This window comes from Zosterops lateralis (genome assembly GCF_965231275.1).
Source record: "Zosterops lateralis genome assembly, chromosome: 17".
In the NCBI taxonomy this organism is placed as follows: domain Eukaryota; kingdom Metazoa; phylum Chordata; class Aves; order Passeriformes; family Zosteropidae; genus Zosterops; species Zosterops lateralis.
The window spans coordinates 9,035,705-9,052,752 of record NC_139777.1 but is presented as its reverse complement, the minus strand read 5'-3'; the positions used below and the strand labels follow the sequence as shown (position 1 = coordinate 9,052,752).

General features: G+C 48.4%; 1 protein-coding gene across 2 annotated transcripts in view; it reads right to left on the bottom strand.

Annotated features, from left to right (window-relative positions):
• AIFM3 (AIF family member 3) overlaps window positions 1–17,048 on the bottom strand; it is a 37,962-nt gene that overhangs the window by 15,129 nt on the left and 5,785 nt on the right. The window contains exons 2-8 of one of the 2 annotated variants that reach the window (XM_083873963.1): window positions 15,285–15,498; window positions 9,279–9,388; window positions 7,811–7,920; window positions 6,716–6,760; window positions 5,431–5,527; window positions 3,270–3,382; window positions 321–407 (exon numbers count right to left, since the gene is read on the bottom strand). In XM_083873963.1, the coding sequence (XP_083730089.1) occupies window positions 321–407; window positions 3,270–3,382; window positions 5,431–5,527; window positions 6,716–6,760; window positions 7,811–7,920; window positions 9,279–9,388; window positions 15,285–15,498 (776 nt within the window). Of the gene's footprint in view, window positions 1–320; window positions 408–3,269; window positions 3,383–5,430; window positions 5,528–6,715; window positions 6,761–7,810; window positions 7,921–9,278; window positions 9,389–10,136; window positions 10,179–15,284; window positions 15,499–17,048 lie in introns of those variants that run through there. The other variant, XM_083873964.1, reaches the window with a different exon arrangement.

Sequence of the window (17,048 nt, the reverse complement as noted above, 5' to 3'; positions counted from 1 at the left end):
CATCCTTGTCTGCACTGTTTGAAGGCTGATTATCCTTATCAGATGGCACCTGGTTCCCCAGACCCACATGAGGAATGGTAACATATGATGGTCACCACAGAGGGCCACACCATGGTCACGCCTGGGGTGCCCTTCCTGCCACAGGAGCACTGTATTAGCTGTGTTTTGAACAACCACAGGCAACCTGCACTCTGGGGCAAAAAGAGGGGGACTGAGAGAGTGGCATCCACTGAGCCAAGAACAGAGACAGCGGCCACATTCCCTAATACAGCCTTTGCATACCCGCACTTTCCTTTAGGCACAAACAGGATTCTCTTTACCTGCATTTCAGTCAGGACTTCGATGTCGTAGGTGCAGAAGAACTCTTTGGGGCGCAGGGCAATCTGCTCAGGGTGGGAATCCATCGACTGCAAAAAAAGCCATTTTTCTGTCAGCTGCTGTGGGTTGAACAGGTGAGTGGAGAAATGGCTGCTACCAGCACAAGTCAGCACTTGTTGCATGGGTTAAGGGAATGGCTTTACAGAGCTGGAATGAAAGCCTGTTCAAGTAGGAGTCGTCACAAGAGGCTGGTCTGGACCCTGGTGCCTTCTCTGCCAGTTTGGCGTGGGGCTGGTGCTGAGTGCCTGAGGCAGGACCACAGCAACTGCTTTGGAGTGTCAGCAAAGCAGACATAACTGCAGCCCCTCCCAGCACACACAGGTTTATAGGAGAAAGAGAAAAGCCTCATTGTACAACACAGGTGGTGAAGCCCCGGAACAGGCTGCCCATGTAAGCTATGGCCGCCACATGCCTGAAAGTGCGGGACTGGAGCAAAACCTAGTCTAGTAAAAGGAGTCTCTGCCTACAGTAGGGAGGTGGCACAGGATGACTTTCAGAAGTCCTTTCCAACTCAAACCATTCTATGATTATTTGGAAAACTGGAAAACAGCCAGTTATGAGGGCAAATGGAAGTGAGAAGAGCAGTAAGAACAAGCAGCATTAACACACAAGGATATACTTTTAAAAGCACCCAAGTTATGCTGCACAAGTTCCAGCAAATGCTGAAGCAAGGAGGTGGGGCCCATATCTGCACTTCTTCAGCTGCAAGATAAAGGTTCTTGCTTTTCCCAGCCTCCCCTGGTCACTGGGGTGAGATATACATCTTCTTTACACACAGGGTTGAGCCCAAGCTCATCTGTCCTCTTCACTCTGTGGACACAAGCTCAGATTCCGGCTGAGGACAAGCTGAGCATCAAGTGACCTGTTGGGTATGCAGGCTGCTCCTTGCTTGTGTACCCCTCCCTGCCTGCAGTGTAGCAGGAACAGGCATGGATGCCATGGTCAAGCCCTGCTATAGATTGGCACAGTGCTCAGCAGCAGCATCTACTCATGCCACACAGGCATGATGTTTGGGCTTGACCCAGGAGCGACAGGGGATGCAGGAATTAAGGGCTTTCCCCTTGGCCCATAGAGATGGATGTGCTAGATTCCTCTCCCTGGAGGTGGCCAGGTCCAGGGGCCAGTCCTTGGTCAGGGGCTGGAATGAGCCCGACAAGACACTCCCTTACTCCGACTTCAGACAATGCTCTGCTCAGGAGACTGGTGTCACAGGACTCGAAGCAGGGGCAGGGTCATACAGGTTTTACTCCAAATTCTTTGAATACTCCATATTTACAGAGAGAAACACCTGATCCCTCTGTGACAATGTGCAGGAAGGGCAAAGCAGAACAGTGCACAACCCCCATGGCTTTTGCTGCTGCTTGGTGCTCTGGGGACAGTAACAGAGATGTGGCAACACACAGGGAGTAGATCATGGTCCAAAGGGGACAAAGGGAAACAGTCCAGCAGGACCTGGGGACAGACTGATAACAGGCATTCAGCAGGGCAGAGGAAGGGCAGTGCTGCAGTTTCAGGGAGCAAGAGCTCTGCTGCTTACAGAGATTGCAGTCTTTCTCCAGTGGCTTGTACAGGTTTAGTCCCATTCACAACAGAATTAAGCAAAACTCAATTTTTTCATACCATCTTCCCAAAAATTCTTCCTTCTCTTCAATGGGCTTTGTGCACCTTCCAAGAGCAACTACAGTCAGAAGTGTTTAGTGGAGGATTTAACAAATCATGTGTAACATCTCTGGGACATGAAATGTTCATACTATTTAAAGGAGGGAAGAAGAGCTAGTCTAAAACTCTTACATGGGGACAAGTGTTTGGAAGAGCTGCCTGGCTGGGACAGGGACTCTTAGATTCCTCGAGCTCCCCAGCACAACCCCTATGATGCTTGGGTGCAGGTACTAGGAAGCTGCTCCTCACCCCACCCAGGACTCACAGAAGCACAGAAATGGCCTGAATGCTCCCAAAAAGCCATGCACATGTTTGCCCATCTTAAAATCTCTTTCTTGGGTGCTGGAAGCAGAGTTAAATGCTGTGATTGTAGTAGTCCTCACAGGTAAGCATTCCTGACATGAGGGTGAGCACATAGGTCACCTTATGTTATCTCCAAGCTCCAAGGCCAAATGTTGCTGTCCAACTTGAGCTGCTGTCTGACATCAAAGAAGGCCCAGGAATCAGCAGAAAAAAATCTGATTAAAGATCATCCTATGTCTATAAACTGGAATACAAAATGGGATGTGTGCCAGAAAAAGTGACCTCTGCACTTCCATCAAGTTATCTAGTTGCGATGACAGCTGAGAATCATCGTAATTATGGTACAGAGCATCCCTTGGCAGCAAGAAATAGGCACTAATAAAAACCCTGGTAGACAACACCATTTTTTTATATGCTCCGTTTCATCGCCTAAGATTTTGATCCAGAAACACTTTAAGAAGACCCATCCAGGTACAAGGTGGCTAAGACAGCTACCATTAGATCTGTAAAGAATCATTATATGAATCATGTAATGGTTTGGGTTGCAAGGGACTAAAGGCTCATCTCATTTCAATTTGCAGGGACACCTTCAACTATCCCAGGGTGCTCCAAGCTCCAATATCCCTCCTGGCCTTGGACATTTCCAGGGATCCAGGGACAGCCACAGCTCCTCTGGGCAACTTGTACCAGGGTGCCACCACCCACACAATGCCCTTGTTTTTCTGCCGGAGTACTCTTAATTCAGTCTGAACAACTCCTTTTTTGTGTTTCATATTTCAATCACAAAGAGAGAAGAAAATTCAAGGGAAACAGAGACAGGATGACTAAGGAAACAGAACCTTGCTGCTGCAATGAATAACAGTGGGGAAAGGTGCTAGAGCAAATTTTAAAACTGGGGAGGAATGTGGCATACCCAGAGTGATACAAACCTTGCTGAGCTTTGGTCTGTCATAGGGCAAGTGTCTGTCCATGGTACACATCACAATCCGGTCAGAGAAACCCTCCTGGCGTAAGGTCTCTGCACAGACCAGCCCAGCTGCCCCTAAGGGAGAAGGAGACCAGTGACAGCCATGTGTATGTGGCCTTGGGAGGTCTATGTCCTTTAATGGTAAACCTATTGGGGCTGATTCAAAAATCACCATCTCCACCAGCCCTGGCCTCATTTCACAGCCTTTCCTAACTCAAACAGCTTACATGGGAAGCCAGTTGGAGCAGATGCACGAGGCTGGAGAAGGGATGCTCTGTCTACGGACCATGACATTAATCCTTCTGTCTGCCCCTAAACTGTCACAAACTCACAAAAAGCACATCTGAGGAGTGTTCCTAATGCCTACACGCCTCTCACAAACTCCAGGACACAAGCAGCTGCTCAGACCTTTGGACTTCTCTAGTCAGGGAAGGGTCTGCACACCCTGCTGCTGGTGAATTTATGGCCAAGCACAGAGAGCAGGGAGTCCTCCCTTCTCCAAGGTCAAGGTGTTGGTTGTGTGATTCACTGTAGAGCATTTTCCATGCTATTTCTTTAAGGGTTTTTGTTCACTTGTTCCAATCACAGAAAAAAAGGTTAAATTGAACAAAAAGCTGCCTTGGGACATACTGTCCCACTACAGCAAGGCAGCCTGGCTGGCATGTCCCTTTTTCCTTGACTGAACTCGATGAGACTGGAGAGCTCAGGTGAGAAGTCTGGAGTCTCTTCTCAGCCAAGGAAGGCTCATTCCATGACAAGTGTTTTAGAGCCACTTTAGATTCTGTAACACCACTGAGAGAAGATGGACCTGGACCATATCATGGTTTGGTCCATCAACAAGACACTCCCACTGATGGAGCTAGGGGACAGTGGGAGAAGAGATAGGTGGGTGGACATCCTGTGCATGCTGCCAGGAACATTCTGAGCCAGAGCTAATGCTGTGCTGCTGTCAGGATGATCCTCACATAAGCAAGGGACTGCAATCAATTGCTCTCAGGTCTGCTGGGCATGGCTGGATTTCGGTCCCTGACACAGGGCTGGATGGGCAGTCTTTCCCCGACACTTCTCCGCAAATCCAGCTTTGAAATCTCCTTTGGTGTCCACCAGAATAGACTCTGGTCTTTAACAGACCTGTAAATTTATCTGGTAAAGCATAAGAAAGTTTCCTCAGCAGTGGCTAATGTCTGTGGAGTGACCTTGCTGAGGATTGTGAGACCTGCCACACACCTGGACACTCCAGCTGACCTCAGGGAGCAGCATGTCCCACCCTGGCATTCAGTCAACAAACAGGAAGGGCACACGGAGGGGAAAAATGTCACCCAGCAGCATGGGAAAAGCCAGTCAAGCTGGTTCTCCCCTCTGCTCGGACTGTGAGATGCACCTTAGATGATCTCAATTTCCACAGCTTGGATCTGCTGACCTTGAGACTCAAGAAAGAACAACCTATGTGCTGGGAACAGATGTTTCCTCCCAGACCCAGGAACAGAAGCTCCTGTCCTCCTCCCACCCTCCATTTCACACAACACAACCCAGCCTTGGCATCTAACCCATTCCAGAGACTCAGTAGATGGGCTCCACCCCATCAGGCTTTCTACAAAAATGACAATAAAAAAATAGGGGAGGGGAAGGGAAGGAAATAGAGCTTGGCAGATTTGCTATTTTTGGCAGGGATCTGATATTTGCTGGGAAGGTGGAAGAACTCATCTGCAGAGAAGCATCTTGAGGTAAAAACTTTGGAGCTGCAATGGGATGAGACAGTGATGTGCGAGCTACAAGAGAAAAAGGTGCATCAACACCACAGGAACCTGAAAAGACTTTACACTCATCATCTGTGGAAATCAGGGGTTGCTGATGTAACTAGGAAGCGAGTTACAGGAAGAGGATTTAGGGTTCACTCCAAAGCATGGTAACAGGGAACTACAAAGCTCTACAGACTGGACCACTGAGTACTTTTGGATCATTAGCATGTAGGACAAAAAGGTTCAGGAAGACCCTCTGGTGTGACCCTTTGCACAGAGAAGGAATGGAGGAGGGGTGACATAGTGTGCAGGGCACACAGACACCGCCTCCCTGCATCCTTGTCTGGGAGAGGACACACACAGTGGTCTCAGCATGTGTCTTACCTGCACCAATGATCAGCACATTGGTGCTGCTCAGGTTGTAGTTGCTCAAGGAGATGCACTTTGCCATCATCTTTGTTCTCCTCTGTGTCTGAAGAGCCTGTGTCACCACCACAAAGAAGAAAAGCAATTATTTTTATCCAGCACTACCCTGGGCAGCCAGGCAGGGATAGAGACAACTTAAGCAGTGTCATAAACCAGCCTGGATAGGAAGGGAATACCCTTGTACTGAACCAGGACTCCAAACCCCTGCTTGTCCAAATACCATTCCAATGTCCAGTGCACCCCTTACAAGGTACAAAATAACAACAACAAAAAAAGAAATCCATCCTCTTCTGCAAAGCCATGCAGCTACTCAGAGCTAGGGTGGTGGAAGGGGCAATAGAAAAAGCAGGTGTGTCCTTGTGCAATTCTGAGCCAAAGGTGAGACAAGAATGAAGAAAATTCTGCCAGAAATTTTATCCTGAACCTGAGCAGAGCTTGTACACCTGATATCCAAAGCTGATGGAACTGTCCGATCCACCAGAGCACAGGCATGGACCTGTGCCAGTGCAGCCCTGATGCACAGACTCCCTGCTCCCAGGCAATAGAGGCCAAAATCTCTTCCTGATAGAGCAAATAGATTCAGTTTCCCCATATCAAATCTGCAAATCAGCTGGAGTTGCAGTGCTGCCATTCAGGTGACATCTCTGTATCTAACCCAAGTGCTATAAGGGCCCACTGGGGCTCTGAGCCCCTGGATTGGCACATGTACTATGCATCAAAAGAAGGCTTTTAATGAAAAGAAAGATGGCAGTGGTCTGAGTGGGCTTCATTCTGCATCCCATCAGGGCAGGGAGAGCCCTTTCTACTCCTGCATCAGGTTCCTCTCCAGCAGGAGCTGAGGTGTGGGCTCAAGACGGAGCACAACTGGCCTCTGTCATCACCATACCATATTCAGATAAGACCAAAAGGTTGGTGGAAGAGGCCTCTTTCCATGGACCAGCTAAATTAAAAGTTGCTCTGAGTTTAAGGAAACAGAACATAGGACAAGTGCAGGACAAACATCTGTAAGACCTGAAAGTATGGACAGCCTAAGCCAGGTGTCCAGCAGCTGCAGCGAGGCTGGGTGCAAGGGGGACACAACACCTCTGTCCTGCTCCACCTGCACCTCCGCATAAACTGGATACTCATACATCCCTCTGCCCAGGCCAGAGGATCAAAGATAAGCATTTCTCCCCATCCCCATGCATATACATCAAAAAATGAATGCATTGGCCTTGATTTTTGGATGTCAGTGGCCCCTCACCTGCTTGCTTGCTCGGATGTATACCTTCTCCTTCTCAATCTTCACCTGAGGGTGACAGAACAGTGCTTGTTTTGCAGAGTAGCAAGGGTTCCCTCTGGGCAACAGCTAAGGAGCAAGGGGTTGTGGCACTGGGTCACCTGTAGGAGCAGCTCAGGCCGTAGCAGGGCTCATCCCAGCTCGAGGCTGTGGGATCTCCTGCCTCGTATCGAGCACACACCAACACTCAGTGTACAACCTGATTTCTACCCCAAACTTACATATGGTCTCTCATTCCCACCCCACTCCTACTCCAGAGACCTCCCAGACTGGACACTCCCAGGTTCCCAGGAGGTGTCTGATGCCTGTGGGTGAGTGCAAGGGAGCTGCAGGGAGGAAGGAGCTGGATGAGGAGCTGCTCTCCACTGGTGATACCAGCACATCCTTGGACAATATTTGCTCCATACCATATACAAAATTCTTTTTATCACAATAAAAAGAGCAATTTTGTGGGTGACATCAAACTGAATGGTGCTTCAGAGGGAAGGGATCCATGCAGAGGAATGTGGCCAGGCTGGAGAAGTGGCCAAATGGGAATCTCATGAGGTTCAAAAAGGGCAAATGAAAGCTGCTGCACCTGGATGTGAGCAATTCGCCTTATCAGTCCAGGCTGGGGGATGAAGGAATCAAGAGCTGCCCTAAGGAGGACTGGAATTGCTCAGCCAGGAGAAGAGAAGGCTCCAGGGAGACCTCAGAGCCACTTCCAGTGCCTTAAGGGGCTCCAGGAGAGCAGGAGAAGGACTTTGGACAAGGGCCTGCAGTGACAGGACAAGGGGGAATGGCTTCCCACTGCCAGAGGGCAGGGTTAGATGGGATATTAGGAAGGAATTGTTTCCTGTGAGAGTGGGGAGGCCCTGGCACAGGTTGCCCAGAGAAGCTGTGGCAACTCCATCCCTGGAAGTGTCCAAGGCCAGGCTGGACAGCATTTGGAGCAACCTGGGATAGTGAAAAGTGTCCCTGCCCATGGCAGAGGGTGGAATGAGGTAGGTTAAGGTCCCTTCCAACCCAGACCATCCCATGATTCTGTGGTTTCCTCTGCTGCAAGGACAAGGATCTCACCTGGAACCTGGGTAAACTATCCAAGCCGGGAAAGTCCTCAATGTCACCTGTGCCGATATTGAAGCAAGCTCCATGCCAGGGACAGCGGACTCTTCCTTTGGACAAAACTCCTGCAGAGAACATGGCAGAGCAGGGTTGGTGCTGCCCTGCAGCTGCCTCCCATCCTGTGAGATGGCACCTCTCCTACAGGACATATGGCAGCTGATGCGGACCTGGATGGGCAACAGTGGAGTTTTCTCAACACACATACTTGGGCATGTCTGGGACCACCTGGGATCCTATATGAGGATGCCCTGAATGGGAGGCTCCTCTAGCACCTCTGGGCAGAGTTCCCAAGCTGTCTGCTCTGGGATATAACCTCACTCTTCAGCCAGGATGGAGTTGCCATCCCCAGAGTCTCTTGATCATCCTTACAAGCCCCACTATGACCCAGAACAAGTGGTGCCTCAAGCAGAGCATCATTGATTTAGAGTACTGTGCTCCAGAGGAGACTCTGACAGAGCAAGGCACATGCCTGGGAGGCACAGGCATGTCTAAAGCCATGTGTTCATTTCTCTAGGTGTTGGCTCAGAGGCTGCTACTTTGGACTTCAGCTTTCCCTGCTACAATGCCAGGGCAGAGCATAGGCCACCATGTGGACATAGACTGGTCTTGGGCTTGTGTCTCTGCTTGCTGAGGCACAGCAGTGCCACATCTCATCACCACTACATGTAGGGCGCAGGGGCAGCCCCCCTGCACCTACAGCTCCAGCAAAGTCCCCAGAGAGATCCTTGTGATACAGCCAGTCTGAAGAATGCACCACAGGTCTCTGAAAGCTCAGTAAGCTCTTACCTCCAGGGCAGTGTGGGGCTCCTCTGTCCTGTTCAGCAAGCTGCTCACCCCAGGGGAGGGGCTGAGACCTGGCTGCTACACCCAGCATGGCTGCTGGGCCAGCAATGCCCACAAGACACTCAGAAGGATGCTTCCCTGTCTTCCCCAGGATCCCTCCAGCAAAGTGCCCTCCCAACCCCAGTTTTGGTGATGCACATCAGTACACAGCCAGGCCAGTATGGTCTGCTGCCATTGCTTAGGCTCGGGCCCTGAAGCCTGTACTGAGAAAGTGGCAGAATGCATATTTTTAGGAGCCAAGATGGGAAACCACTCCACCTCATCCCACCTCAGTCAAAAACACGAGCGACATTCTTTTTGCTACCTAAAGGATCCCATCAGCTCAAAGAGAGTCCTCTTTCCCCTCAAAGAGAAGAAGCCCCCGTGATAAGCAGTGGCAGCTGCAAATCAGAGCTGGCAAAGTGCTCTGGGGAATTTTGTGCAACTCCAGCTTGCTGCCCATGCCTTCCCCAGCCAGAAGATGCCCAGGTGATGCAGAGTGTGCAGTGCAGCACTGCTGCATGCTTGGCACCACAGTCAGGGGCCTGTCCTTTGCTCTGTGATGCCCTTGGTTGCTCTCCAAGACATGATGCAGACTGACCTTTGACCAGCGGAGCCCCATAGTGGGGACACTTGTGTCCCACGGCGTGGAACTCGCCACTCTCCTTGATGAGCAGAGCCTTCCCACAGCCCAGGTCCACTTCCCGCATCCTGGGGAGGAGGAAAATGGAAAGATGGCAGAGCATCCACCTTATAGCAGATGCCACCACTCCACTGTACAATACATCCCTAGTCCCACCAGGCTCCCCTCCTCCTTCAACTTGCTCACTACTGGCTTCAGGTGACTACAGATGTGGGTCATTCTTTGTCATTAAGCCAACTTTGGAGGTGGCTCTGCTATCCCAGCCTGGAGCACATCCAAGGTGGGCCATTGAGTGGCAGCATCTAATTTATGCCCCATTGTATCAAGAGGCAGCTCAAAGCACCTTCCCAGCTGCTGGGGGAGCTGGCAGTGGGAGCAAGTGACCTTAGGAGTCCCTTGTGATGCCCTCAGGGACAGTCCAATGCAGGACAGCAGACTTAGCCAAAGTGATGCAGGATGGAGGGAACACAAGTAATGTAAAGCCCCCAAAGGAAAAACATCCCCCCCTCCAACCCTTTTGAGTTAACAGAAACGTAAAAGGAAAAAAGTACTAAGCTCTGGATGAACTTTGGGACTTCTCACCAGTGAATTATGATCCATCAATGGTCTGATAAGGACAGACCCCATATCTACTTACCTGTAGGACCTAGAAAACAACATTTGAATTTTCTAATTACTACAGGAGCCCAAATATCTCCAATCACTCCACAGATGCTGAAAAAATTAATTTAAGTTTTAAAAGAAAAAGAGTCCATTTAACAGGATTCAAAGGACTAAGTATTACATATTCCACTGTCAAAATCTGTTTCTGGTTACCTGGGGAAAAATGAATGACCTCACACACATTTGCAATCACAGATCATGAAGAAAACATTTTAGGATATGATATCCTTAAAAGAAGTTTGGCAATTGCACAACAGGAGTGTTTGGTCATCCAGACCCACAAAAACTCCATATAATAAAATATCTGGAAAAAAATAGAAAATTAATCTATTACAAACTTAGAACAAAGGAGTATTATATTTAGGACACATACCCCATATAATTCTCCTGTTTGGTCAGTGAGGAAACCAGACATGAGTGGCACTTAATGATTGATTATTGGTGGCTGAATGCCAGCATGGGAAGACTCATGCCAAACATTGTCAGTCTCAGTGCCACCCTGCAGGAAGCTGCACATAAATGGATGGCAGTTCTAGATGTAAAAGACATGTTCTTCATGGTTACATTTCAGGATACTGGAGAAATCATATTCCTGGATTTTCTATAGAGCAAGACCATTGTATGCATTAATGAGCAAAAACTAGACTTAGGGGTGGCTTAATAGTCACAAAAGCCTTTACAAACACTAATAGAGGAGCTAAAAATATATTCATCACTTGGGGCAGTTCATTCCAATGATCCTATAAGAGCTGATTGGGGTTTTGCTGAACATGAGATTTACTGTAACATATTCCAGAAAAGCCCACACAGACCTAAGCAACCATTAGGGTTCAGTTCTGCAGCATTAAAAGATCCTGAGAAAAGATACTCTGACTGGGAAAAGGGATTACCATCTCTGAGCTGAGCTCTTAAACAAGTAGAAAAACTTCAACAGCAAATCCAAAGATCTTTTTATCTGTTAGCCAGTATTAAGAAGGGCTGTGCTCCATGAGGTGGGATTGCACAAAGACCCACAGGGCACAAATGGTGTGCACACGTCTCAAGAGTCACAGGTCTAATGGATATAAGTGAACGGCCAACAAAACCTGCAAAATTACAGACAGTCATGATTCCAGATATGCTGGCTTTGCAACAACTACATAACCCTAGTGCTATACTTGGCATTCCTGCAGTTACATCATACTCTGAAGTTAAAGACGTCTGGTTCACTGATGCCTCTGCCAAACACTTTGATGGCAAATTGAAATACAGAGCAGTTACCAAGGGAACATCATGAGCCTGTGCCAGGAGAGAGTCAGGTTGGATATCAGGGAAAGGTCCTTCTCCCAGGGGTTGCTGGGGCACTGCCCAGGCTCCCCAGGGAATGGGCATGGTCCCGAGGCTGCCAGAGCTCCAGGAGCATTTGGACAGCACTGCCAGGGATGCACCGGGTGAGATTGTTGTGGTGTCTGTGCAGGGCTGCAGGTTGGACTGGATGATCCTTGTGAGTCCCTTCCAACTCAGGATATTCTGTGATTCTATGGATGGGGCTCTGAGAAATCTTGTCTAGTGGAAGATGCTGCTGTCCATGGCAGAGGGTTGGACCAGATGGCCTTTAATAGTCCTTCCAACCCAAACCATTCTGATTCAATGATTCCATGGTGTGGTACTCTGGATCAAAGTATGATTAGCACAGCAGGAATTATTTACAACACTGAGCAGTTTTTAGGCTCACTGGGCCACACATCTGTCCTCAACCAGCTAAGCCAGGGTGAGATTCAGCCCCATCCTGGCCAAAACCATCTCTGCTGATCACGCACCTTATTTGCAAGCCAGAAAGAACTACTGAGCACACCATCTGCTGAATGAGTGATTGATGATGCCACTAGTACTGAAAAGCAGCATTTTAGAAAATTCTTTCTACCACCCTTGGGTTGTCCAAGAGGTGCTTTGTAGCCTTCTGTCCCAGCAGAGATAAACTGAGCAATACACACCTCTGCACCAGCTGCATGCAGGTGAATTCGTCCACAGCATCTCCTAGAGATGTAGGGATGTTGTGTCTTCTGCATGGTGCCTAGCAAGCTTCTGGCTCTGCCTGCTGCGGGCTGGCTGGGCACAGGCTCTGCATTGCAGCTTCAACACATGCTTCTATTTGCCAGAGTTCCCATGCCCTGCAGACTGCGTACAGACTGGGCTCGTGTTGGTAGCCATGCGAGCCCAGTCAGTGGCACTATCTACTGGAGCACAAGTCTTTCAACCATCTATCATTCCCAGGAGGCTGCTCATTGATCCTCTCTGCAGGCTGAAGACTGGAGTGCAGAAGGCTCCAGCATTGAGGCCTCCACTCCTCCACCTTGGCCAAAGACATTTCCACAGCTTTGCAGTGCAGTGCCCAAGCATTGCTGAGTGACATTGATGTTGCTCTGCACTGAACAGACATTTGCTCTCTGCCCTCTCACTGTGCCTCCACCAGACCTTCCTCTCAGCTCATCTTATCTCTTCTCAGCTCTCGGATGCTCCCTTTCCAACCAATAGTCTCAACACACTCTGTGCAATCCATGGTCTGCCTGAGGCACTTGAACCTCTTTCCAATGTGACCATCAGCAGCTGCTTCCCCAGAGCAGAGTCTTCCAGCTAACCATGGAGGAAAGTAAGAGTTGAGGAGAGAGTCCTCCTTTTGTACGGAGCTGGACAGCGAACACAGAGCTGCTGGAGACTTCCCCTCTTCCAGCCAGAAAGCCTATCCCTACACAGCTTGATGCTTATCTGGAAATCCTGGTTGCTCCCACTGCATGGAGGGAACCATCTCTACAGCTACCCCAGCGCATTTCCTTTGGGGTGCCAAACACATCACCGTGGCCATAGCAAACCCCAAGGAAAGGGGGCCATGTGTGATTCCAGAATGGTATTCATGCACACTAGGTTCCAGGGTCTCAGAAAAATGGGACAGAATTTGCATGCACATTCCTTCTCAGATAACATCCCAACTCAATCCCATTACTTGCCTCTAGGCTACACAGACACTTGCCCCCACTCTGCTTTGAAACCATGGAGATGAGAACAGGGCTCAGCCCACCCAACACTTCTGTTACACCCTCTAACCCACCCCAAATCAGATTTTTCACCAAGTGCTTCACCAGCGTCAACTGTCCAATGACAAATGCTCAATTTCCAAATTTCCTTGCCACCTTGGGTGAAAACCAGTAGAGTTCACCATGCAGGTCTGCTCCCTCCCCAAGTAGGACACTCAGCACTTGGAGCTCTTCCCTCCACACAAAGGGAATGGAGCAGTACAAGTCCTGCTGCATTCCTCAGCTGATAAAACCTGTTCAATGGCAACCATAACTCCCTGGGAAGATATGATAAGATAAGTTAAAGAATTTACAGCTTACCCAAGGAACTGTGAGCTGAGAGAGTCAAAAACATGACCTGGTGTCTTCAAGCCAGCACACAGCCACCTGCAAGGCTCCCATCCTGCACTCACTCCAGAGTAATCCAGAGAATGATTTTACACTGCCCTGCACCCTGCTGAGCTATTTAGTCAGTTGGGCATTTGTCCTGTTGTCCCACCCCACTCCCCACTTGGGAAGCACAGCTAAATCTCAGCTCTGGCCTGCAAAGGACCTTTGCTCAAGAGCTGTGAGAGTATTGGGGGGCTGTCTTCTGTCCTTCCAATCTTGACCCTTCTCCCTGCTCTCAAAAGGAGCACTGTGATGGGCACAGAGAGGATATATATGAAAATAGACAGGGTGAGGTACCACACGAACATGAACAGATCAAGCAACATTGACACCAGTTGCTCTGTACCTAATACAACAAATACTTAGATTGAATTTTGTTTCCACCCCTCTCTAGGTAGATCTATTGATATCTCAACCCTTCCCACCCTATGTTGGGTGTTAAACAAGGCTGCTGTGGTTTAGGAATGGAATTCCTGAATTTAGTGCTCCCACTAAAACCATGCTGCTGCTCACTCTCCTCTCCCCCTGCTCCACCTGTAGGTGGCTGGAGAAGAATTGGAGTCACAAAAGGCAAAGATCACAGGCTGATATAACAATTTACTGGAAACAGCAATGAGAGAAGAAAACCAACAGTAACAGCAAGAATTTTAATTACACAAGTGTACAAAAGAGAGAGTGAGTCAATGCCAAAATGCTCACCCAGAGCTCAGAGCTCACCACCCCACTCCCTGTGGCTTGGAACGAGCATTACCCCACCGTCCTGTGCACCATGCTCTGTCCTTCACAGTTACTCAACCACAAGGAACAACTTCTCCCCCCAAGAGACTCCCTTTCCCCACCCCAGCAATGAGATGAGGTTGTGCAGAATAACCTCTGGGTCCTGGCCATGCACCTCCTGACTACTGCAAAAATTAACCTTGTCCTGTTTGGAACCAGGATACAAGCCAAGCAACCTCAACAGCTTCACATCATGTGAGGATTTAATCCAACAGAGTCCAGTGCATCCCTTTGTAGAATGGTATAATACATAAATTCCCATTGCAATGAAAAAAACCACATTTATGTCTGGATGAACTTACCCAAGAAAATTTATGGCCCATAAAGCCCCTTAAATTTAGCACAAAGTAGCTACAGTACATAGATTGTTCTTGGATACTATCACAGGCAATACTTAAATTTAAAGCAAAGAGCTGCCAGACTCCTGCTGTGTCCCACACACCTTACATTGCTCCATCACTGGAACAAAAGCTATTTCACACTATTTTCTTTTACATACAGATGGAGCCCTCTGAGATGTCAATGGAACCTGAACTTCTACCTCAGAAAAGAGGCACCTGTAAAGCAGAGTGACTGGGTACTCTTTAGATTTCAGAAAATTAAATCAGGGCACTGAATGTTCCCAGCTGAAGTGGTTCTCATTTGCAAGAGATATGAAAAGCTGCATCCTTAGTGAAAGAGCAAATTGATGAGCTCAGCTGGAAGAGCCAGGCACTGCAGACAGGATGGAGCACATGATCCAGCCCATAAGCTCCACCCATGCACTTCTCTTGCTGTTTTGTAAAATCACTAAGGCTATGAATTTATTAAAAAATGTCTAGGTTGGTTAACACAAGTTGAATGGAGCCTCCTGAGAAATTCTGCTACAGAACATCACCTCTGAGACAAGTCCCAGTGCAGATCATGCAGGGAAAAGCAGACCTGGTAAAGACAGTTGTCACTTGTCCATGATGTAATTTTTTAAGACAAAAAAAGTTTAGTAAGTTAAATTATCATTTCCAACAACTCTAAAGAACAAGACAGGGCATTCAGATTAGGTTAGAAGGTCTCTCAAGTTTTATCTGCAAAGACTTTGGGCACTTACTGTCCATTCTCCAGGTCCTTCACGTGGCACACAGATGCTTCTACTATGTCCTTTGGGTTGTGGTAGGGGTTGCTGGCAATTGGATGTTCCTCGAGGTGGTAGTGCCGGGCAGTCCCATTGACTTTGTAGATCAGAGGGCTGGCTTTCCCATTGGGTGACATCTCCTCCTTGTTTCTTTCCTTCTCAGGTATCACAACTTCAATTTTCACTTCAACTGCAGGAACAACCCAAAACCTTTGTTAAAATGAAGGCAGAGGTTTTGCTGCTATTCACTGTTCTATCACTCCTTCCTTCCCTGAACTTGAAAACAGACATCAAAACAGATATTTTTTGTTGGCTTGACTTGGAAGATAAAACATTTAACATCAAGCTTGGCTTGATTACTTGAGCCCATTATTCCTCTGTTCTTTCTGCATCAGGTACTTTGCATTCATAAAGTACATATTCTTGAAAGCAGACATGAGTCATTGCTGCAAAACAACCACGCAGCTACAATTCTTGTCCTGTTTAGTGGAAAACAGCTTCATGCAGCTCCATATGAGGCATGCCAAGGTTTCTGGGGCTCAGACAGACTTCAAAAACTCCTTTAATTGTTTGTAGGTAATGTTAACTGAAAGAGAAAGCCCACACTGCATGGTGCATAGAGCTGCTTCATTAGATGGAGACCAATTAATAAGGAACTAGAAATATCCAAAATTATTTCCACATCAGGTTTTGAGTGTAGAGTGACCCTTCAGCAATAGGTGTGAGAAGCAAGAATGCTCCATTTTTCTCATGTGTACACCAGTGAACAGGTCTGACAATAAATCATCCCTGTCCTGGGGACTAGAGGACCCAGGGACACACGGGAGCAGAGACAGTGGGGAGCAAAGGCACTATCCTCGGCCATCCAGGTGAGGACATGCAGAAGTTACTGTGAGGGTGGTGAGGCCCTGGAACAGGTTTGCTCAGAGAAGTTGTGTCTGCCCCATCCCTGGAAGTGTCCAAGGCCAGATTTAATGGGGCTTAGAATAACCTGGGATAGTGGAAGGTGTTCCTGCCCATGGCAGTGGGTAGCATTGGACAAGCTTTAAGACCTCCTCCAGCCCAAATCATTCTGTTATTCTGTGTTCATACAAGCTCCCTGAAGGGCAGCACTCATCCACCCTCCCCACAGGCCCCCGCAGCTACACCACTATGCTCCACCCCATGTCCGGCCTGGGCAAGCTGGTCACAGCAGCATCAGAAGCCACTGATGAGCTCTCACATCACAAAGTGGAAAACATCACTTTATCTCCTAGGGACTTCATCAAGCTAAAGCCATTAATATAATAAACACCAGGGAGTTCTATAGCAAGCCAGGGGACTGGTGAAGTATCTCAAATACATTATAAATGTCATGAACAGGAAAATCTGTGCAGAAGATAAAAGTTAAAGTTCATAAACTAAATAGGTTAAGGAAAGGCAGAGGAAGGGTAGAAACAAGCCCTTCAGCAAGGCTTGTGAATTACAGGGATGCCGGGTCTTCCCAGCCTCATCTGTTGTCCCAAAATTTTATTTTGGGTAAGAATATTGAGAGAACAAGGAAGAACACGTCAGGGAGAAGGTAGTTCATTTTGGGAGGGAGAAAAGCAAGTGGTCATGACCATGTGGGCCCTGGAGGCAGGTGGCTGTCTCAGGAGTCCTGCACGTTTGTGCTATTTGTGCCTGCTCAGCAAGGCAATGGATGTATGGCTTTTTGCCAAAGTGTCAAACCCCTGTGCTCGCCCAGGCAGGATTCAGGAG